The sequence below is a fragment of the Taurulus bubalis genome (assembly GCF_910589615.1).
Source record: "Taurulus bubalis genome assembly, chromosome: 2".
NCBI lineage: Eukaryota > Metazoa > Chordata > Actinopteri > Perciformes > Cottidae > Taurulus > Taurulus bubalis.
In genome coordinates, this window is record NC_136590.1 from 45,130,792 (window position 1) to 45,155,791 (window position 25,000).

General features: G+C 46.3%; 1 protein-coding gene across 1 annotated transcript in view; it reads left to right on the plus strand.

The window, feature by feature from the left end:
• The window catches only part of srcin1b (SRC kinase signaling inhibitor 1b), a gene marked incomplete at both ends in the record, with an annotated part of 78,215 nt that overhangs the window by 32,815 nt on the left and 20,400 nt on the right, over positions 1-25,000 (plus strand). The window contains 5 exons of the mRNA XM_079237062.1: positions 4,831-4,857; positions 16,478-16,679; positions 19,206-19,335; positions 20,314-20,485; positions 24,545-25,000. The exon at positions 24,545-25,000 is cut by the window's right edge and continues 518 nt beyond it. Of these exons, the coding sequence (XP_079093188.1) occupies positions 4,831-4,857; positions 16,478-16,679; positions 19,206-19,335; positions 20,314-20,485; positions 24,545-25,000 (987 nt within the window). The remainder of the gene's footprint in view (positions 1-4,830; positions 4,858-16,477; positions 16,680-19,205; positions 19,336-20,313; positions 20,486-24,544) is intronic.

Below are 25,000 nucleotides of genomic sequence, written 5' to 3' on the forward strand. Positions count from 1 at the left end.
GTGCAGGGCTCCAGGGTGCAGACTGTAGGGTGCAGACTGTAGGGCTCCAGGGTGCAGACTGTAGGGTGCAGGGCTCCAGGGTGCAGACTGTAGGGTGCAGACTGTAGGGTGCAGACTGTAGGGCTCCAGGGTGCAGACTGTAGGGTGCAGACTGTAGGGCTCCAGGGTGCAGACTGTAGGGTGCAGGGCTCCAGGGTGCAGACTGTAGGGTGCAGACTGTAGGGCTCCAGGGTGCAGACTGTAGGGTGCAGACTGTAGGGTGCAGACTGTAGGGCTCCAGGGTGCAGACTGTAGGGTGCAGGGCTCCAGGGTGCAGACTGTAGGGCTCCAGGGTGCAGACTGTAGGGTGCAGGGCTCCAGGGTGCAGACTGTAGGGTGCAGGGCTCCAGGGTGCAGACTGTAGGGTGCATAATTCATGTTTTGGGCGCATGAAAGCAGAAAGTAAATTGTTGGAGAATCAAACCGGAGACCAGGAGTTCGGTTCTGACCGCATGCGATGTTTCTTGTTGCTCTTCTGTGTTCACGAAGTCCTGCAGACATGACGACGCGTGTAGTCCATTACAAACACTCTTTTACTCCATTGGATCCAGTTCAACTTAATGGAACTTGTCTTTTCTCCGTCTCAGTTTGAAGCGTTGACGATAAGAACGCTGACGTTGAAACGTGTTGCTGTCACCAGCAGAGTTTATGGCCTTAAACTGGCCTGAGGTCAGTTTAAGGGCCTCATTGAAGACCCTGTCCTCTTGGCCCCTGTGTGTACTGTGTGTACTGTGTGTGTACTGTGTGTGTACTTTGTGTACTGTGTGTGTACTGTGTGTGTACTGTGTGTACTGTGTGTGTACTGTGTGTATTATTGTAAAACAGAACACGTTTATGAGGATTTGTTGCCTTCAGTCCGGTTCGTCTGAATTCCGGTGAAACAAATACTTTATTTTATTTTTTCCTATTTATTCTGCACACGTTTATTTATTAATTTATTAATGAACCAAATATCAATAACTTGTCATTCTTCTCCACCAGTTCATTTTCAGTTACTTTACAGAATGCCACCGTTTCTTTGTGTTTTTTATTCAGCAGATTTAATGTGCAGAATATTCCTGAGAACTTAAAAGTATTGTTATCGTATTGTCTTTATTAAATAAGTCAAATGATTTTTAAAGGACAGAAAAGAAGCAAAACAAAAGCCTGAGTTGAAGTTCTGCTGAATATAATTGTTAAAGCAGCTCGGTGGTTCTATGTTACGACGTTTTTTAATAAATGTGGTCTAGTGGTAGACTTTTTTGAGGCTGAATGCTTATTCAGCATTTCTTATCCGAATTTAATTTGTGAAAATATATTTACATTCTGATTCTCATTTCACGTGGAAAAGGTTTTAGGTTGAAGAGACAGGCTGCGGTCGAATAGTCCTTTTTGGTGAGGAAGTTCTAACTGAGTGTCCGCCATGATAAGAGCCGTTTGAATTCTCTAAACGCGAAGGAAAGGAGCTTCAATGCTTCCTTACTTAGCTCCTTTAGCTTAGGAAACACTGGTCCTTCCTTTACGAAAGGAAAGAAGATAATTCCGCCCCACAATTCCTTGCGGCGGCAACATTTAAAGTGACGCACCAATCGGCCGTAGATCATGTAAATAAAGTGTTCCATGAACTATTTTCTGCATATTCTTATGATCAGATTACAATCTTCATACAAACCATAACAACACAAAGGGATATGAGACGTTGATAGTGTGAGAACGTATTTTATGTTTTAGAAACTGAACGATCGTCTGCATGAAACACTGTAAGAATACGGACAAAGTATTTAAGATGATCTGTTTTGTAGTCCATCTTCTGAACATTGTAGTTTCACCGCTGCAGACAGACGCCACTGACATTCCTAACTCCTCATTAACTCTCCTTCCCATCTTTCCTTGACCCTGTGATGTTTTTACAGAGGTCAAGGAGAAGTGGTCAGGAATAGACGTGAGGAGGAAATGTTTTGACTATTCGACTGCAGCCACAGACTAGATCAGAAAAACATGGAGGCCGTTGACCTTTGACCTTTTGAAAATATTTACAAGTGATCTCAGACAACGACTTCCGGCCCTTGGAGTTTTTTTTCGTACATCACTCACATTTTTGTCGAGTAAAAAGCGGCAAAAAGTGACCGAATGTTCACAACAAAGTTGTCAGCTTTAGCAGCGCAAATCACAAATTTCAGAACGGGTTGAGTTGAGTCTTTATTTATGAATCAAGACGGCAAACTTTACCCCTTTCACAATTAACGCCCTGGAAATACATTTATAAAAAGCGAGTATTTTCCATTTTTGTGTTTATTTGTATCCAGCAGCTGATCTACTTACTGCACGTGCTCCATGGCATCCTTAGATACGAAATGAAATGATGCAGCTTAAAGTCTCAAAAACAGGTATCTAACGTCAGAAAGGCTAAATAAAACATGATGTTCAGGAAGAAGCATCTGACTGCGTAGACTGTAAATATTTGGTTAAATAAGCTCGGCGGCGTCTGATCAGGTAGATTTGTCTGTTTTGGTCAGCGGCCGTGGACTGAAGCCCACAAACCACACGGAGCTCTGAATCTGGGTCACAGCGGCCCACGGGCCTGTCGCTCGCTCTTTCTTTCACAAACCCTCTTTTTTTTATATCCTTCAACTCTATTTTCAAAATGAAGTGAGATGGATTTCAAAAGTTGCCGCTGAGAGACAATATTTGGGGAGCCAGGCGGCTCCCAGAACAGCTGCTCAAACATGAATTAAGTTCCACCTACACAGGAGAATAATTACTCAGGGAATTCCTTTTTTTCACACCATATGTGATGAAATTTAGACAAAATCACTCGTCTGTGCTTTAATTTGAAGTCACATTGAAGTTACTTGTATTTGAATGAAGCGAAATGTTTGCAAATCGTTTGTTGTTGACATCTGTTTTACATGTTTACCAACGTGTATTTAAACTATGAATATGTATAATTTACTGGTGCAGTACAGGGGTTTTGCACAGGGGTCGTTCATGACACTATTATATATTAAATATTTAACACAATCCACTGTGAATATGTTTGGAAAGGTGGTTCCGCTCGAGTAAACATCGAGAGTTTCGTCATACAAATGTGGTGAAGAACTGAGACCTTGAATTATTCCGTGATGAGTCAGTGTTTCTTTGTAATTATGGAGTTGAGCTTCTGAAATCGTGACCGACAATCAAAGTAGTTGGAGACCTTTCTCCCGACGGCCAAAACACAAAGATGCTGCTGTTTCCTCCACTGCAACATCATGCTGCTTCATTGTTTGATCCTTTATTACCTTTAAATGTTCCTAACAGGCTAAACTATGAGAGAGATGAAGAGAAATGTTGCTATCAGGCTAAACTATTAGAGAGATGAAGAGAAATGTTGCTATCAGGCTAAACTATTAGAGAGATGAAGAGAAATGTTGCTATCAAGCTAAACTATGAGAGAGATGAAGAGAAATGTTGCTATCAGGCTAAACTATTAGAGAGATATATCTGTAATAGAAGAGCCTGTTAGCAACATACAAATGTTGCTAACAGGCTAAACTGTTAGAGAGATGAAGCGATGGCCTGCTGTTGAGCTTATGTTTAGCAACCAGTGTAGCATGGTACTTAGTACTTAGCTAGCTTGGGAAATTCCGCCATACTTTCATGTAACACTGGTTACATAAAATGATCTGAACACTTGTTTGCTGTTAGCGAAGGGATTTCCTACGCCGTGATGAGAGCGTGTGGATGAAGCATGAAGTGGTTAAATGTTACTAATTCGGCGGCTGGCTAGTTGGCTAGCTAACCTGCTAATTTCACCACGTTTTCATGCCACGCTGGCGACAGAAAATGAGCTTGACATCAAAAAACTCGCTGCAATGTAGAGCAGGTGGGAGCTCCAGAGACTAGCAAGCTTACTAGCCACCTCTGGAGATGGACAAGCTAGCAAGCTAACTAATTAGCCCCCCACACCAGCGGTGTCGGGGTCGGCTAATAGAGTCCTGGTGGCTAACGTTCTTAAGTAACACAAAAGTGATGAGTCACTGCACATATTGACAGAAACTCATATTTTCTTCAGCCATTACACAAAAAGAACAGAAACTCTCATTTAGTGGATGCATAATAATAATAATAATAATAATAATAATAATTATCATGCATCAGCTAAATGCCGCTGTGTCTAAAACAATCAGGAGGACGTTGACCTGCATGTCGGCCTCCAACCAGATAAATTGAAAATGGCAGCCTCTTAATCCAGTGTGTGCATCGCTTTAATCCTGCTTCTGGGTCCACGCCAGCCAGCACTGCACCTCCAGAGCGAAGGGAAGAATTTAGGAGCTGCATCATTAGTGTGTGTGAAGTCACTGTAAACATTTGATTAATTGCTGGGAAGCAATTACAAGCAATTAAAGTCCTATTATGATGGCAGTGAAGGACAACGCAAGTTAATCTGGCTATCATCACAATAATTAGCCCATCATTTTCTCACCAAGCCCTAATGTATGAAGAAAAAAGAAAAAGAAAAAGCCAATTTATTGGTTTGCTTCACTACAATTTGTGCTCCTTTTTCAGCAAAGTGGTGGAGATGATTTTTTTTGGGGCGTACCGCACTCGCTGCACAGAAACAACGCAGCGTTTAGCCGTTATTAGTCACAGTTTGTGGCGTCTCGTGCACGTCTTCACGTTGGAGCTGAGTGACAAAGCATTTCCTCTGGCTCCACCCAGCCTTCAGTGTTTTGTAGTGTTGGTGTTTTGCAGCTTAACACATAAGAAAATGTCTCACACTCGCTCCTTTTTCCTCCTGTCCTCTCCCTGTCCCTTCTCTGCCCCTCTTAGCAACAACCAAACTACTGGAGCTTCAAGGTCAGTGCCAATGTGGTGTGTTTGTGTTTCAGTGTAAATCTGTCCCTCTGTGTGGATTTGTCTCTTAATAGGATAACTTCTCATTGTGTCTTTGCATGCCTGCTTGCCTTTTCTCCGCCGCATTCAGTGTCGCTCACATGTCGGCGCACACTTTTGTGTTTGACTCTCTCTTGCACTGCATGCTGGGACGTTTTTTCTGTCTCTGCAAGTGAACAGAATTCTTTACTTGAAATGTAAATGGATTGGTGGCTTTTGAATTGAGACCTGCGCGTAAGATCCTTCTGTGTGAAGTACGGTTTGTGGAAAAAGAGCTGGTTGAAGCTCAGATTTCTGCTTCCAAACATTCTCACCTCCTTGCTTATTGTTCCCCAAACACAAAGACAATCAGAGCATCGTAGGCTGGATTATGAATAGGCGAAAGTGTGTTAAAGCTGCATTCTCTCCTGACAACCAGGGGGCGACTCCTCTGGTTGTATAGAAGTCTATGCTTCATGTGTTAAAGCTGCATTCTCTCCTGACCACCAGGGGGCGACTCCTCTGGTTGTATAGAAGTATATGCTTCATGTGTTAAAGCTGCATTCTCTCTCCTGACCACCAGGGGGCCACTCATGTGGTTGTATAGAAGTCTATGCTTCATGTGTTCAAGCTGCATTCTTTCCACTGACCACAAGGAGGTGACTCCTCTGGTTGTATAGAAGTCTATATAAATGACTCTACTTCTCTTGATGTATTCCCTCAGTAAACATTGTAAACATGAGTTTATGTCTCAATCTCTAGTTGTCATTTAGAGTCAAACGTACTTGCTTTAGGGGCGGGGCTACAAGGTGATTGACAGTCAACACCACGACGTGGTCCAGTCTGGGAGTTGTCCGTGTTCTGAACTTTAGTTCATGAAAGTTAATTGTAACATTGTTTTTGTGTGTTTGGTTGTACTTAGCTCCGCCCTCTTTTGCCACTTCTGGTTGCAAAAAAACAAATTGGCGACTGCCGGCCGCAGTGCACAAAACCACTGGGGGACTCACGGTGACCACGTCCACTTCTATACAGTCTATGATAGTAACTGTTAAATCGGCATATTTCTTTGATTGACATAACTGCTCGTAGAAATCACCAGCGCAGTTTCCAGATGATCTGACAGAATCCCGTCTCTACTGATTGGTTGTTGTTTTTCTTGATATTAACATGAACAGGATGTCGGACTGAGTGGATTGAAACAAAATGGAGATTTTCAGCTTCAGTCTGGCAGGTTTTTGGCCATGCAGCACAGTCGTTCTTTCCGTTTCATTGGATAGATTTCCATCAAACAGATATCCGTGGTCCCTGTGAGAGGAAGTCTAAGACTTTGGGCCTTTAGCGCTACCAGCAGGTCAAAGTTCTCACTAATCCTGTGAAATATCTCCAAATCTACTCCATTGATTGGCATGAAACATTGGCCAGACATTCGTGGTCCCCAGAGGATGACTTCTGGTGATCCTCTGATGTGTCCTCTAGCGCCACCATGAGTTTAACTAAACCATCTTCAACAACTATGAGATAGGTTGCCATAAAATGAGCTCCACATTGATGACGTCATCATCGATTCGCGCCTTTTAATTTATTTATCACAATTCAAGCGCAGCTTACTGGAGGTGTGAAATTACACTTAATGAGCCTCACTTGCAGGTTTGAGTGCTTCACGGCCTTCGGGTCAGTTACACCCGGCTGTTTATGAGCAGCAGGAGAACGTCTGAGCAGAACCGAATGGAGAACCGGAGACGGCTGCGGACGCGTAATCTGCACTGAATTAAAGAGTTTACCTGGTGACAGAAAATATGAGAGACGGGATTAGTCGTCGTCAGGAGACACACTTAAGCCCACGCTGTTTTTTACTTCTTTTTTTAAACCTCTCCGTTGCCTCAGAAAATGTGCCCACGCCATCAAAATGAAACCTCACTTTCAGCCGGAGTCATTTTTCATTTATTTTTTGCCCGAGCTCTGGCAAGGTTGGGATGTAAATGGTGTGAAATGTTAAAATGCAGAAGTAGATGTGAAAGTGGAGCCGTTAGCGTCACGCTCTCGCTGCTGATAGTCTGAAGCACTTCAAACTTGTTTCGAGTTCCCGAACTGGGAAACCCGACTCCCACCACGTGGAAATGTTAATGCAAAGATAAATTATAGAGTGAGTTCACACCGGCCGTGTTTAGTGTGAAGTCATGAACTCTGCCACTACAAACCACAGGAAAAGAAAAGTGCTCATTCATTGAGAGGAAGATGATTAGGACACTTACACACATTTAATAACATTACACTTAAGCTGGTTTTAATCAGATTCTTCATCGTATTTCATTGTTAATCTTCCTTCTTGAATTATGTCCGATACGTTTGTGTTTATTGTATCGCAGGAATCATCAAGCCAAATTGTTTGTATGTGAAACCACGCATGGCAATGAGCCGATACTGATTCTAAAAGTACATTATCATGATAATAATGAAGTTCTGACACGCCACCAGAATCAGACCAAGGTTTGGATTAATACGCCCAGTGTCTACCGAAGAAAATAGTCCCCACAGAAATGATTGGCAATATATTTTGAGGAAGCACGAGACATGTTTCCATTTAACTGTCAAGTATTATGTTTATATTTCCATTTACCGCAAAAGTTACAAGCCGCTACTACCTCCGGTCGGTGTCCCTGCTAGCTCCCCGCTTTAGCCAGCTAGCGCTCCAGCTAGCGCTCCAGCTAGCGCTCCGCCAGCTCCCGCTAGCTCCCCGGCTCGACACCTGACGCGTGCAGAGGGGACGCGGGCAGTAGCAGCAGCAGGGAGCTAGCAGCAGCAGGGAGCTAGCAGCAGCGCTAGCTTGCTACAGCGGGGACACCCACCGAACGTAGAAGCGGCTTGTAACCCGACTTTTACGGTAATACATTCCCGTCAGACTGGTTTCTCTGCTACAGTTTAGTTTGGCCAGTAGTTGGCGCTGTTGGCTTTTCCCGGCTGTAATCTGTAACATTTCTACGATTCCCCAAAAAAAGGGGGTCTTCAGGAATTTGTTTCAATTGTGCAAGATTAAATGTCAGCTGTGTCGGCCATGTTTGTTCTCACACGTTATTGGAACATCCAAGAAGACCCTGACTGCAGAAACAGCTGATCAGTCATGTGTGACGTCAGAATTTACTCTGCAACTCTTTTTAATTGAAGGTGAAAACCAATGGAGTTTTATTGAATTTTGCCGTTTCCAAGCAGCTTTTCTAATGCAAGAATTCACACTATGATTGCTGATGTTTCTAGAAAGACGTGTTCACCTTCACTGAGGGAGAAGTCTCAAAAGAAAAGTGATCAACGTTGCTAGGGTATAACTATGAAAGCCCTCCGCACTGGGAGGTCATGAGAGGTCAATTAGAAAACATCTAAAGTCAACTTTTTAAGTGGAAAGCAAAATGTGTGCGACCTCAAATCCTCCTCATTTTGACTTCCTTCCTTCATGAGCTGACTCACCTGAATGCATCACGCTGATGAACACTTTGACCCTCACTTCCCTGCAGCCGGCGGGAGATCTATCCGTATTATATTATATTATATATTATATTAGTATATTATCTTATATTCATACGCTCACCGGAGCACTTTAACCATGAAACGACTCCATATTCTGAACGGCATATTGTATTCGCTGATCCGGCAAATATAAAGTCTTCCCAAACGGAACAATGGAGACGCAGCTGCTTCTGAATGAAATGAAATATAAATATAGAGTAAGAGTGTAAAAAGCTGATAATCTGTATTTTTTGTTATTGTCCATAAATCCCACGCAAACAGCAAAACAACAATGAAGTATTGAACCTATCAAAGTCTGTGGCTTCTCCCTCTGAGCCGTTGAGCTGCAATACACACACACACACACACACACACACACACACACACACACACACACACACACACACACTCACACGGTAGTTTATGCATAAAAGTGCAAACAAGCATTTAAAGAACCACCGAAATAAAAGTACTAAAGTAAAAATAATAATGACGTTTGTGTAAAACGTCCGATAACACAACACTAATACGTTTCTATTGAATTAACATTAAATACACATAAAAGCACACAAACCTTTCTTTATGAATAGTTTTCTAAAGCAAAATGCGTATTATTCCGCGGCTGAAAATAGTCCCCAACAAAGTTTCCTAACTTTAGTGACCCGCTGTTTGATGAACTGTGTATTTGTGACAAATTTCTGTTGCATCTTGTGAGTTTTGAGCAACGAACCAAAAACCAAGTCCCAGCGATGGAAATCAATCAAACGCTTCAGGCATTGATCTCCTGTCATCAGGCTCAAGCCCATTGGGCGCCTGAACCAATCAGGTCAGCGCGGGGGCGGCCGGCCAATCCTAGCGCTCGAATGCTGATCGGGGGCGGGCCTTGCCCAGAAGAGCTGTGGGCTTCATGATAACAGATTGATGGATGGACGTCACGATACTGTTGGTCGTACCAGCTGATACATAACCGGGGATGTGATCGTCTTTCTATCCATAATATATATTCCGTATGTAACCGTCATCCTTCTCATAACCTTTCTGTGTGTGTGTGTGTGTGTGTGTGTGTGTGTGTGTCGTTCTTCTCGTCTGCTCGACAAACGCATCGTCTCTCTTCTCCAATCTCCCCCCGGCAGCTCGCTCAGGATTGGTTAATCGCTCCCCCTCTCCTCCGGGGGAGTCGGGGGCGTGTCCTCCTCGATGCAACACAAGCCCCTGCAGCAGTGTGTGTGTGTGTGTGTGTGTACGTGTGTGTGTGTGTGTGTGTGTGTGTGTGTGTGTTTAACAGTCCCCCACTGGTCCCCTTTGATGTTTCAGTGGTTTGCCAGCTCACTAAGTACACACACACACACACACACACACACACACACACACACACACACACACACACACACACACACACACACACACACACCAAACACAGATACTCCCACTGCAAGGAGCCCGTCATACATTGACAATGTTGCATTGGGTGGACCCACACGCATGTTCCTGAACACGGATTCAGACCGCCGGCACACACACACACACACACACACACACACGAGCAGAGCTGCAAAATTCTCTCCTTCTCGCTGCACACAGCTTCACTTGTACAAATATTAGCGCTCCGCTTTGCTCTGGAGGAACGGATCCCATTGAAGCGTCTCCAGCCAGAAACCGACTTCGTTTCTGCTGGAATCATCTCACAGCTCATTTTTCTTCAGCTGGTTAGAGCCGAGCCGCGGAGACGAAGACGAAGACGAGGAAACAGTTCATCTAAAAGAAGTATCATCCCCAGCCTTCTATTATACCACACGCAAATAGCTCATTACCATTTATATTACCAGATCCGCCTCGCTTTATGTGCTAGAATAATGTAAATGGTGATGCGCTGCAGCTGTTGTGCACATGTTATTACGCCCAAGTGTTTTAGGCTGCAGTCGTTCTTCTGAAGCCATATATATATATATATATATACATATATATATATATATATATATATGTTTATATATATATAGACGATATTATGATTCAGCAACCCTCCCGACCCGTCTAAAAACACGGACCATGTCTTGTTTTTGTGCGTGTGACATTTCTTTGCTGCGTCATCACCGTTCATATCTATACAGCCAATATGTTTATGAATAAAAATAGATTCTTTATCTGATTTCAAAGTGCTCTAGATTGATGCATTTCATTTAGAAATGAACCACCGTGTTCCTTTACATTGAGCTGACGCTTACATTTTTCTTGTGATACAGCGTAGACACAGCAACACGTGTTGCTCAAGGACGCATCGACGTGGACTAGCGGAGCCGGGGCTCGAACCAGCGATCCTCTGATTGAAAGACGGACCTGCTTACCACTGAGCCACAGCCGCCCTTTACTGAAGCCCGAAAGAGAGACGGACCACGTTCTGGTTCTGGTCTTTTTGCAACATAAGAACCCAGAATATCTCCGTCCTTTACCTTTAAATTACAATTTTTTCCACGACAGTGGAGGCCCAGCCAAGTAGAATGTTTCCCTATCAATTTGAAAGGACACAGTAGTCTTTCGTCTCTCTTTGCTTCATATTTTGGCGTCACAGCTCTTCACGACTCTCCAACGTGATCCCTGAACAAGACGGGAGAAAACACTCAGAGTCGTCTGCAAACATCCAGCGAAAACAAACTTGTTAAGGCTTTGTCCCGTCGGGGAGCTGAAGCTTCCCGAGCCGCCCGTCTGTGCAGAACGAGACCGGCGGGTTTTTCCTTTTTAGCGCGGCGTCCCTCGCCGCCCGCGTCCCGGCGAGGAGCTCAGCTCCGACCTTTTGTCGGCCCGCTGCTGCCTCGCTGCCGATACGACGCTCGCTGGAAAATCGCTATTCCCCAATCTGACCGGGAGAATAGCGGGAGTGTTGTTTCCGCCGCTAAAAGGCTTACGGAGTCCGCTGCAGCGCCCCCCCCCCCCCCCCTCCCCCCCGACGGGCGCCGCGCCGAAAAGGCACGTGGCCAGAATCACTTATTGACACTTCACCGCCATCTGCCAAGACGGCGAGGTTGGCTCGGCAGACGGCGCGTTATTAAAGCTGCTGGAGAGCAATAACGGGATGAGAAGTTCCCACCAGACTTATACGTGAAAGACGATTATCTCTCCCGTGTAATAATATCTGAAGTGATGGGGAGACGAAAGGGGAGTGAACGCCGCGTTAAACTGCAGACTCGGGTGGAAAACAGCTTAATGTGTTTGCTTTAAAGGGACGGTTCGGATGTTTAGAAGTGAGGTTGTAGAAACAGAGAGAAGAAGCAAAGCCACTGAAGCCGTTATCGTTGCTCTCTTCCAAGAGAGGAGCGCACAATTTTAGGTTTTTCTACAGGATCTGGTTACTTAAAACGGTTTATTTTACATTTTGGGGCGTTTATTTAAATCCTTTGATGAAATATCACAAATTTAAGCTTCGTTTTGGTCGCTTTTTCTGACAGAACACATAATGTGTTCAAGGACCGTGGGACAGATTTAAATCTGACAATAATGCCGATAGTTTGAAGTAAACATGCTTTTCGATCCGGCCGGTTCACTTGTAACAGAGTATTTGTACACAGTAGTATTGCTACCTTTACTTGCTCTCCCTCTGCAGACGGCTGTTTATTTGATACACAGTTAAAGTCAGGAGGCGACACACGACCTGTCTGGAGACGTCAAGGTCGAACCCGGACTCCAATCATCGCACAAAGTCTATAACACCTCCGATGAGACCCGAGATCAGCACGGCGTCCCCGAGCAGGGAAGTGAACCAGAGGTTGGCTAACTCTAAACAACAGTTCACCTTCAGCTGCTCTGAGGGACATGGACCCGGACCGAGGAGGAAGTGAACGTGTCATGTTGCTGTTTCACTTTACTGAACAAAAACCTCCTGGGCCCTAGGTATCAAGGGCACAAAGTACCAGGGGCCCAAAGTATCTAGGGCACAAAGTATCAGGGGCACAAAGTATCAGGGGCACAAAGTATCAGGGGCACAAAGTATCAGGGGCACAAAGTATCAGGGGCACAAAGTATCAAGGGCCTGAAGTATCAAGGGCACAAAGTATCAAGGGCACAAAGTATCAAGGGCCTGAAGTATCAAGGGCACAAAGTATCAAGGGCCTGAAGTATCAAGGGCACAAAGTACCAGGGGCCTCCCTGGCCCTCAACTGCAAAATGCCAGTCAAAGAGAACCAACCAGGAAGAGACACAAAATGACTAGAAAGAGACACAAAACGACTGCAAAGAGACCCACAAAAAGATGCATAACGACTACTGAGACACACAAAACAACAACAACATTCAGGCCCGCGTGTCTCCCCTCAGGGTCCAGGGCCTCGCCCTCTGCTAACCCGTCATGGTCGACGGGTCTCACTCACACGGTGCCTGTTGACCGTTATGGATTCAGAAGCTCTCGCTTATCAGTCTCACTGGAAAGGAATGTCTCGGTCCACAGCAGTAATGCCCGTGAAAGTGTGAGGGGGGGGGTTACAGCTGTGCACAGCTGCCCCATCAATCAGCACCCTGAGTGCTAGCTGGTGGGAGAATCTGTCTCCAACCTGCCAGGCTCACAGTCTGCAGAGGATGAGCAGGTTTAGCAGCAATAGAAAGAGCTCATGACCCTTCATAAAGAGTTATTACATCAGGATGGAGGAGCTAATGAAGTGCTAACGGCTAACCAGCAGGCTAACAGCTGAACCAGCAGGCTAACGGCTAACCAGCAGGCTCTCTTATGTTGGGAGTGGAGGTAAGGGTCAACTGCACCTGACGGAGCAAAGTATTAAACGTCTCCTCTGGAGTGTGTCATGACTAACCCTGGTAGCACAGATGGTGTCATCAGAGCTGCAGCTGATCGGTTCCTTCTGTTGAAGACTTTGTGTCTGTGGGCTCGTATGAACTTGTGATGGACAGCAGAGGAGGAAACATGTTCTCCGTGCTCGATGCCTCAGGAACACCTGAGGAAACTAATTTAATTTTGTCGACTCACTGGATGAACAGAAACACAACCGGTCAAGTAAATCAATGCGCAAATCTGTTTTCTGGTTCACATTTGCTTTCAAGCTATCGGATATGAGCAGCTGGAGCTCCAGTGTGATGCCGAATACAAGATGTCACGCTGGGCTGAACACGCTTTGCACACGTCACTGAGGCTTCACGCTCTCACACAGACTTCTGTTCTAGAATCCAAGAAGAGTTCTCACGAAAAGTCAAAATTCTCAATGCTAAATTACGTCCACAGACGGACGAGAAGACTTGGACTCAGCCGGTTGAAAATGTGTCTCTAGCACTCACTTTCCTTATTAGTGAATGAACGTTTTGCAGTTTGAATAATGATGAAGTGGCGATTAGAAACGCGTTTAAAAGACATTTCAGTGACAGTCGCAGGTGACGAGTGATTCTAGAGTCGCTCAGTCATGCAGCTCAGCCAGATGCTTCAACAATAAAGAGAAGCTCTCCTGGCAGTAAAGCAGAGAACGTACTCACGACCAATCAGGAGCGATTGTGAGCAGCGATGTCGGCTCAAGGTCGTTCACTGCGTTTGTGTCGGGACACGGCGTGAAGCAGCTGTTTGTTAATGCTCCTCGTGGTTATGGAGGAGAGGAGAAGCTCTTAACATAAAACATGGAGCTCTCCGATTCAATCTTTTTTTTAAACGTAGCACTTATTTCAGTGCGATGTTGCGATTGGGTTCGGCGTCACAATGCTGTGACCTCGTCAGGCGTGTTTTTGAAAAGCAGGAAACGACAACGCAGGTTAAAATACACTTGAGAACGTTGTCGACTTAAAAGCTCATTAATGGAAACTAGACAGTTTAGTTCTTGATCCCAGTCAGACAGGAAGGTGCAACGAGTGAATTAAGCTCCTCTTACTGAGGAATAAATCAAGAGAGAAGTAGAGTCATTTATATAGACTTCTATACAACCAGAGGAGTCGCCCCATGGTGGTCAGGAGAGAGAATGCAGCTTTAACACATGACGCATATACTTCTATACAACCAGAGGAGTCGCCCCCTGGTGGTCAGGAGAGAGAATGCAGCTTTAACACATGACGCATATACTTCTATACAACCAGAGGAGTCGCCCCCTGGTGGTCAGGAGAGAGAATGCAGCTTTAACACATGACGCATATACTTCTATACAACCAGAGGAGTAGCCCCCTGGTGGTCAGGAGAGAGAATGCCACTTTAACACATGAAGCATAGACTTCTAAACAAACAGAGGAGTACCCCCCTGGTGGTCAGGAGAGAGAATGCCACTTTAACACATGAAGCATAGACTTCTATACAAACAGAGGAGTACCCCCCTGGTGGTCAGGAGAGAGAATGCCACTTTAACACATGAAGCATAGACTTCTATACAACCAGAGGAGTCGCCCCCTGGTGGTCAGGAGAGAGAATGCAGCTTTAACACATGACGCATAGACTTCTATACAAACAGAGGAGTTGCCCCCTGGTGGTCAGGAGAGAGAATGCAGCTTTAACACATGACGCATATACTTCTATACAACCAGAGGAGTCGCCCCCTGGTGGTCAGGAGAGAGAATGCAGCTTTAACACATGACGCATATACTTCTATACAACCAGAGGAGTCGCCCCCTGGTGGTCAGGAGAGAGAATGCAGCTTTAACACGTGAAACTTAGACTTCACTGATCAGATCTCTCCCATTGGTTGAAGCTGTATTGTTGTACGGTTGGAACATTTAGAGCCAGAAACAGGTTGTGATAACAAAAAGGAATAAAAGGTGTGAACAGGTGCCATAAATCTGGGGAAATAGATGAGTGTTGTGACGCCGGGAGGAAACCAGGAGAGGCCAATAAAAACCGAGTCTCTGGGGAAAGTCCGGAGGGTTGTCAAGCACCCGATTCTCATCCTCCATCATAACTTATCTCTGCAACCGAAACCACTTAAACATGACAACAGAGTCTTCTGAGAGGGGTGGGGGGGGGTCCACTGAGATGTCCTGTTTAGCTGTTATTGACTATTACTGTGGGAAATAAAAAACACCAGCGTTAGCCGAGCGTGCTTTCTTTCTTTCCACCTGAAGAAAGGTTCCTCTGCAGCAAATTCAAGAGAAAATGTCCCTCTCTTCTGTTTGTTGTTCTCCTCTTCCTCCCTCACCTCTCTCTGCTCTCTTTCTATGCACACTTCATGAAACACAAACTTTATAATTCCCCCGTTGGTTCCCTCCTCTCGAGTCTCGCAGGCAGCCGGCGTGCAGCGAAACTCTGAGACCGTAAACCTCCAAACATACGAGAGCGGCACACATAATCTGTCCGGCTGCTGTCGGCGTTGCATGTGCTCGGCTCTCCAAAAACACTTCATATAGAAGAAGAAAGCCCGGGGAGATCACGTGGGGCAAGGCGTTACATGTGTGCATGCATGTGCATTTCATCCTTCATCCGTCTTTTGACACGATTTCCACTCAATGTTTGCACACACACACACACACACACACACACACACACGGATGCGTGAGGCGGTCGCACTGTGGGAGCTCATTACCGTATTCTGTGGGCCGGAAAAACATGTCGTCGTCGGCTCCTGCTCGCTGCTGGAAGGGCCCAAATACTGCCTTCACAGTATTCGGGCCCTTCTCAGTATTCGGGCCCCCAGCGGTCCCGGGTTGGACAGGTGAAATATTGCTGGTAGTCTGGTTTTAAGTCTGCATGCCTCACAATGCGTCCTGTTTGCTCGGCTCTTTGTCTGCAGAACAACGTTCATTTATTTTGTCTTTTGGAGACTTTTCACTCGCCGACTGCACACCTGCTCGCTCCGCTTCCAATAATGTGATTGAAGCGTCGTTCAATAGTTTCTGTCCGTCATTATTAATGCAGCTAGACTTGTCTGGGCCGAATATCTGAAGAGCTCTAATCTGATCTGCAGCCTCCTCTTTGTTGTTGGTCGACGTAAAAGCTGCTTCCTCTGCAGCTAAACTGCTTATTTTGTCTTTTGCAGACACAGTTTTGTTTCAAGGCGGCCATTTTGTCTGCTTCTGTACAGTTTCTCATCTTAACTCATTTATGACCGTCACAGCCCAATAAGATCCTCATCCTCTGTCTTCATCTCTTTGCCTCCTACCTGTTTTTGTGCCCCTCCCCCTCTTCTAACTTCTTACCCGTGTCTTGCAGACTCGAACCCCCCGCGCGACGCGACTCAGCCCGACACAGCCGGCTCTCGCCGACCAGGCCAGCAGGGTTTCCTTCGCGTCGGCTGAGAATCTGGGGACCATGTCGGAGCCCGATATGCCCGTCGGCTTCAACCGGATGAACCGGCTCCGCCAGAGCCTGCCGCTGGCCCGCTCGTCCAGCCAGGCCAAGCTGCGGGCGCCAGGTCAGACTGCCGCCTTTAAGTAAATACTCTGTTACTTCAGCTGCCGGGGACAAGATCGGTCACTTAAACTCCTCCTACTTTCTCAGAATCATTAACATAGAGAAAACAATATACCCTCATTAAATAAACTTCTGAGCTAGTTATTACAGTAATTAGTTTGAACTTTTCCTCTGTACCTTTTAAGACAATATAATAATAGTAATATAATCTATGCCCCTAAAACTCCTCCCACACCGTGCCGCCGCCCTTGACTCGCTCTTAACCCGCCTTTGACCCACCTTTGACCCGCTCTTGTCCCACCCTTGACCCACCTTTGACCCGCCCTTGACCCGCCCTTGACCCACCCTTGATCCCCCCTTGACCCACCTTTGACCCGCCTTTGACCCGCCCTTGACCCACCCTCGACCCGCCTTTGACCCGCCCTTGACCCACCCTCGACCCACCTTTGACCCGCTCTTGTCCCACCCTTGACCCACCTTTGACCCGCTCTTAACCCGCCCTTGACCCACCTTTGACCCGCTCTTGTCCCACCCTTGACCCACCTTTGACCCACCCTTGACCCGCCCTTGACCCACCCTTGATCCCCCCTTGACCCACCTTTGACCCGCCTTTGACCCGCCCTTGACCCACCCTCGACCCACCTTTGACCCGCCCTTGACCCACCTTTGACCCGCCTTTGACCCGCCATTGACCCACCCTTGACCCACCTTTGACCCCTCCTTGACCCCCCCTTGACCCACCTTAGACCCACCCTCGACCCGCCTTTGACCCGCCCTTGACCCACCTTTGACCCGCCTTTGACCCGCCATTGACCCACCCTTGACCCACCTTTGACCCCTCCTTGACCCCCCCTTGACCCACCTTAGACCCACCCTCGACCCGCCTTTGACCCGCCCTTGACCCACCTTTGGCCCGCTCTCGACCCACCCTTGACCCACCCTCGACCCACCCTCAACCTGCCCTCAACCCGCCCTTGACCCACCCTTGGCCTGCTCTCGACCTGCCCTTGACCCACCCTCTGGCCAACCTTTGAACCACCCTCGACCCGCTGAGCGGGATGAAAGCCACTGCTGTGAAGGAGAGGGGTGCTGTGTTCACCAGAGTTGTGCTCATAAATTTCTTTGAGGAATAAGTCCTTCAGCCTGAAAACATCGTAAAAAAATAACTAATTGACGAAGAAATCCTTAAACATGTCAACTGACCAACTGAGAAGAAGCACAATAATCTTTTTTGTCGTTTGAATCCGAGATCCTGATTGAAAAGTAGAACTTGATTAAGCCCGAGCTCAGAGCCAATCACCAAGAGACGTGTCCGTGCATGTGAACTATTAATCTTGTTCGATGCTTCGACCGGAGACGTTAGCCGTGACTTTAGAGCGGCGTTCCCTTCCAGAGGATCTCTTGTTTGAGTTGAGCTGAAGGCATCAAGCGATCGTGTGACAGTCGATAGGAACGTTGGACACAAAAGGAGCTGTGTGGCAAAATGATCTCGCCAAGCCACCTGTCACCTGGGATTAACGGCAAAATCTGCATCTTAATAAAGTGTCTCTCAGGTGAGGAGGAGGAGGATGGTGATGCGTTTACAGGAGTTAGAAAAGGTGGGACAAAAGCAATCAATTCTAAAAAAGAACTGTTCTCAAACTACCGGCAGAATATTGAAGCTTTGGTAATAATATCCTATAATATCTTTGATGTTGGTTCAATGCCACTTCTGCGTGAAAATAGCTTCTTCTTCTTATAATGGAATAAGCTTCAGCGTCTCTTCACTCGACACGCTGGTGAGAATCGTCGCTGTTTTCTCGTTGTTGACGCCGCTTCCAGCTGATGCGAGGACGATCATTGTGTGTCGTCTCACGGGACTGTACTTGTTGTCAGAGGTGTTGATGCTCAGAGGAGGATGTGAAGCCACCTCAGGAAACATGTTGCTGAGCAGAAGTTACAAGAAAGATCACAATGATGTAATTCTGTGTGCTGAAGAATCAAAGTTCAGACCCATACACGCGTCTATTCCTTCACTTTATTGAGTAAGAGAGTCAGGTCAGATGCAAGCATTGAACATATAGTCTCCTTGTTTGTGCTATGAAGTGTTTGTTGCATTGGTAGCTATTTATCTATTTTTTATCGAAGACGCCTGAACTACTCGTTGCATTCCTCGGCTGCATCCATCTCAGTTAAATATGGAAATCAACGGTCAGATCTGTTGAAAGCATTGGTTTTAATTTGAAAAAGCTTGAATAGAAGTATTGTAGTGAGTAAGATGTAAGCCTTAAAGCAGCAGCATTAAGACGAGGGTTACGTATGTAACCAGGGTTCTATGAATGCAGAGCGACCCCCCACAGCTGTGAGTGAGGGGTCGGTCAGTTTGAATGTGTTGTGTTCAAGATAAAAATGGGTGTTTAATTGACGCAAAAAAACACTAATATTTTGAGGTGAACATTGTCCCTTCACTTTCCATCCCTGACTCCGCCCCCCCCTCCCGACCCCACCGTGGATCTCCCTCATTGCTCCTCCCCATCCATAAATGCAGGGGTCTTGTTCCTGCAGCTCGGGGAGGAGACTCGCAGGGTCCACCTGACCCACGAGCTCACCAGCCTGGACACGCTGAGGGCGCTCATCGTGCACATGTTCCCCCAGAGGCTCACCATGGCCATGCTCAGGTACGTTCAATGAAACATCAAATCAAATCAAGCTCTCCTCCTCAGACACACTCGGCGAAATAATAACTTTTTTGTAAACAGAAGGAGCAGAAACTAATCAATAAAGCCGGAGGAGATTTTGTGGACATGCAGACAATCTCATCTTTACAGTCAAAGCTCAAAAATCATTCAAGTCGAACTGATACCTGAGTTGTGTGAGAAAAAAACGTTTGCACATATTTTGTCATTTTTCAAGTGAGGATAAATAACTTTTGGAACATATTTGTCCAAAACAATTAAAACAATAAAACAAAAAATTACAAGGAAAATTGGTAAATAATAAAATGAAATAAACACCAAGGATGTATTAAATTAATAAAACTAATATTATTATATAATATTGCCAATGATTCAAACTTAAAACTAAGCCTCTGACATTACTCCATATTTAAAGCCTTTAAGATTAAAAAGGTATTCAATTTCTCGTCATTCTGATACTTAGAGGCAGTGAGTTACTTTTAAGGGACATAAGAGGAACATTCAAAAGAAAAGCTCTGCAGGACCTTTGTGATCTGACCGCAACATAAAATCAATTCCTTACTAAAAATGAATTTCAGTTTTAGGTCAAAGCTAGTGTTACAGTGTGTAATAATCCCAACAGGTTTATACACAGGACAACAAATGTGTAAAAAAATCAATAGGTGTTTTCATCAAGGTGTTTAATTATAGATTATCTGCTCTGAAGCTGCTTGTTGATGCACATAAATCCACATTGCTGTTGTCAGCAGGACTCTGAACTTTAAATTACTCTCGTGATGAATTCAATGTGAGACGCCGTCCAGTTGATTCTCTCATTACGGCCTCGTCTAGTTCACAGATCCTCTATTCCCCCTCCTCGGCTGTGCTTCACTTATTAGTGGGTAATAGCTGCTGGGATTGTCTTTGCGTGGGCTATTTATCAGTGTTTGATATTGTGTTCTGATCATTATTGACGTCCAGGTCTCCAAACACAGCTCTGCTGATCAAAGACGAGACCCGTAACGTCTTCTACGAGCTGGAGGACCCGCGGGACGTCCAGGACCGATGCGTGATTAAGATTTACTGCAAAGAGCCGATCTACGGCACCTACCCCGGACACCAACACCCACACCTGGCTAACGGAGACCTGCGGGTGAGACGGCGTCTCTGTGTGGGCAAATGTGTTGTTTTAAGAAGAGTCATTTTCTCATAGACTTCTATACAACCAGAGGAGTCGCCTCCTGATGGTCAGTAGAGAGAATGCAGCTTACGACCAGAGTATATAGAGAGCTATACGACCAGAGGAGTCACCCCTGGTGGTCAGGAGAGAGAATGCAGCTTTAACACATGCAGCATAGACTTCTATACAACCATAGTAGTCACCCCTGGTGGTCAGGAGAGAGAATGCAGCTTTAACACATGAAGCATATACTTCTATACAACCAGAGGAGTCACCTCCTGATTGTCAGTAGAGAGAATGCAGCTTTAACACATAAAGCATGGACTTCTATACAACCAGAGGAGTTGCCCTTTGGTGGTCATTAGATATAATTCAGCTTTAACACATGAAACATAGACTTCTATACAACCAGAGTAGTCGCCCCTGGTGGTCAGTAGAGAGAATGCAGCTTTAACACATGAAGCATAGACTTCTATACAACCAGAGGAGTCACCCCTGGTGGTCAGTAGAGAAAATGCAGCTTTAACACATGAAGCATAGACTTCTATACAACCAGAGGAGTCACCCCTGGTGGTCAGTAGAGAAAATGCAGCTTTAACACATGAAGCATAGACTTTACTCGGTTGCCTGCTTAAATCTTTTTCCTCTGCAAAGCATTTTTAGAGCAAGTTGTCCATTTTGTTTACATCTGCGTCCCAATGAGATTACGAGCGGTGCGTTGCTTCCTCTGGCGCGATAATCCTAATACCCTGTAGTTTTTGATGTGTAATTAGTTTAGAATCCTGTAGTGTGTGTGTGTGCGTATGTTTGAGATTTACGACAGGATCATCTGTTAAGATTCTCCTCATCTGTGTGAACCCAATTTAAAAATCGGTCCAGACTTTAAAACTCCTGCAGTGTGAGCGAGTGACAACGTTTTTTCGCAGCGTTCTTGACTTTTCATCCGTACCAACGTCTGAAGTGATGCACAGTCACCTTTTCCTTCGTTGCCAATTAAATCCCCGGTGCAGCTGATTCATGACTCATAGATCAGGGAGCGAGACAAACATTGTCTCCTTCTGGCACACAGCAGACACATCATCCCACCAATAAAACGCTCCGTAATTCAAAAACTGTTATTCTTTTCGCCCCGACGCCGATACCCCTCCCCCACGCATCACTTCCTCATGGGTTTGCAAACACTAGTTTGCATAAATTAATCTCATCCACTCGCTTTGAGCGTGAGTCATGTGACCTTTCTTACTCCGGCACTGCTGTTCCTGGACCGGCGCCAGTCCTTCACATCACCGGCGCCGACTTGGCAGAAAGCCGGCTGACTGCAGAGTAGAAGATGATAGACTGGTCCAGTTCGATTGTTGTATCAGAAGCGTTGAGGTGGTAGCAGCAATGTTTTGAAATGCTGGTGAAGGACTTTAACCCGTTTGCTTCCGTTAAAACAAACTCAGGTCTGATTGCCCGGCTTTGAACGTAGTCGGACTGGAACCATAATGTACTACCTTTTCATATGATGATTTTCTTCAACACCAGCTGGTGATTTCAGAAGGATTTCAAAGGCTGTAAAGTCGGTGAAATCTGAATGAAGTGGTCTTATTGCGTACTTCAGGCCATGCTCATGAGCATGTGGGCCTTTTCTACGGCCGTGCTGGACCCAAAAACTAACACTCAGGGTTTTGTCGACGAATCGATTACTTGATTTCATCAACAGAACTATAAAACTGAGTTTTTCCACAAATAAATACACAAAAGCACCACTTGTGCTTACCAGAAATATGCCGATACGTCGTGCAAGTCATTCAGCGTGGAAGAAAAGCATTAAAAAAACATCTGATAGACTGAAGAAATCTTAGTCGACTGAGACCAAAATGGCCGACGGGTGAAAAGCTGCTCTACTTGCTTTTTATCATAAATCAAACAACATAAATATTTATCAGAAGCATGAAAGTGAATCCGATCCCCTCGTCGGTGTGTGCAGGGACAGAACTAAGCAGAACTGTATTTCCACCTCGGTTCGGACTAGAGGAACCCAGCTACAGGTGTGAAAGCATCTTCTTTGTATCCTCCTCCGTCTCCATACCTGTGACAGCCCTCCTGTTCAGCAGCTTGAGCTCTTATTGATGAGCCACAATAGGTTTAAATCTTAATCCGTCAGTCGGCCTGCTGGCACATTAAAGTGGCATCGGCCGATTAGCATGATAATCGACGCTCCAAGCATCCGGTTCCAGCCGGAGCGAAACAAACCCGCCGCCTGATGTCAGCCGGTTCTGCAGCGTCAGCGCTCCCGTTTAGTCGCCGTCTAATTACGCCGTGATTATGCAAATGAGAAAGCTGTAATTTGGAATTTCAGCGAGAATGCTGCTTTTATAGAATACAATACGCAGCAGCAGGCAGACATATGCGGTGCATTACAAAATGAATTTGCATGCTAAGCAGCGGAGAGGAAGCATTTCTGACACGTTTGTTTTGTGGTTGTTGTCGCCGTCGTCAATCAAACACCCCGCGGGCCTTTTGTTCACACGCCCGGGTGAGTGTGTGATTGCTTTTTCTGCACGATGCACAGCTGCCCGCTAATGTTTTCAGAGGTCAACTGTTTTACAGCCTCAACAAACGAGCCTTGAGTTAGAGAGAGTAATAACCAAAGAGTATCCCGGATTCTCTCAGAAGCATGACGGGAGTCATCCCGGGTCTGGAGGACAGTCCGTGGTTAGCGATGAGACTCTAAAAGGCCCGGTATGAACCTCTCGGGGCGAAGTACCTTCGCTGGACGACTCTCGACTTGAGGGTCTCAGTTGAGGTGGAATGAAACGTCTGTTTGTCTTCGGTTTAAAAAAAGGATGGTGGGCGCAGAGAGGCTGTTGCTAAGATACGAGATGGAAGACGATGGCCCCCGGAGTCACTAGCTTTGCTGTGAGAGGACCTCGGGGTTATTGTGTGGAAATATTGTTTTTTCAATTTGCATCGTCTCCAGGAGCCGTCACAGCGTCGTCATAGCGTTGCTTTGTGTCTCCTGGCTACAGCATCACTCCTGGCTGGTAGCATCTCTGCCTTGCTTCCACTTTCTCTCTGACATTTTGGGATTGATGCCAAGAGATAACCCCTCCGCACTCAGTCCGTCAATATGCTGTCAAGTGCAACTTAAAGCGCACTTAAGGGGGCAATTTGTGAGTCTTTCCCGTCAATCTATGAATCTCTGCAACATGTTACGGTCAGCTGCTCTGGCTCGTTGCAACATGTATTTTTATCTCTGTGCTTCTGCACAACTTAGTCAGAGGTTTATAGGCGGCTTGGATCAGAAAGCATGTGAAGTTGTTTCTTTGCTTGTTAAAGGTTTTGTTTTGGGCCGAACAGGCCGCATGCTGTCCAGACCGTAACGCATCATGAGACACATTTGTGATATTGGGCTGTATAGACAGATTTGTAGATTCTATATTATTTATATATAGAAAAATAAGTGGGTGCCAAAATGGATAAATAGATTAATTCCCAATAATCCACTCAGATCAGGCTTCAAACACTGCCGAGCGTCTAATGTGTCTTCAACACATCTTCATCAAAATGTGAGATAATTTGACTTAATGACATCATCAGTCGTGCAATCACATCGTTAAGCAGAGTCTATATCAGCACCTCTATTGTCCCAGTTAATTACACTCTCTGTGGAGGTGTGTGCCCTCACAGGTGTGTGTGTGTGTGTGTGTGTGTGTGTTATCTCGTTGTTATCTAGATAAACCGGAGCACTTTTCTCTCATTCATTGCTGCCAACATTCTCGACTGTAATGGACCCAAATCCTCAGTGTTGCAAAATGAGCTTTTGATGAGAAGGCGTCCTGAATGAGTCTGAATCATTTAGGATATTAAAGTTTATACAATTTGTGGTGGCTGGGGCCGTGGTTAGGCTCAGCTGCAGAGGGGGAGGGGAGGAGCGGCTCAGGGAACAGGTGCCGGGGATGAGGCCTATATTTGGCCCTATATGAAATTTAAATAGGCGGCACCTGGACCGGGTGGGAGTCTAACTCCCTTGTTGTCTCCTCACAGAGGGAGATGGTCTACGCCCCCCAGGACTCGTCACCCAACCGCCGCCTCAGCAACCCGCACATGTCTTCCCAGCACTCATCTTCCTCGGCCTCGCCTCAGGGCTCGCCGTCCCGCGCCCGCCTCCTCTACAGCGGCGGCGGCAGACCCTCCTCCTACGCCGGGCCGGCCCACCACACCCACTCCCTGCCGCATCCGCACCCGCACCCACACTCCCAGTCCCACCACTCCTCCCCGCACCACCAGCAGCAGCAGCAGCAGCAGCAGCTCCTCCACCAGCAGCCCCATCACACCCAGCAGCCCTTCTGCACCTCCTCCAGCGCCATCCTGGAGCGCCGGGACGTGAAGCCCGACGACGAGGCGGGCGGGTCCAGGAGCGTGGTGCTGCTGCGGGGGGACGAACGCGGGATCTACGCCGACCCCTACTCCCTGGGCCTGGACCCGAGTCGGCTGAGTCTG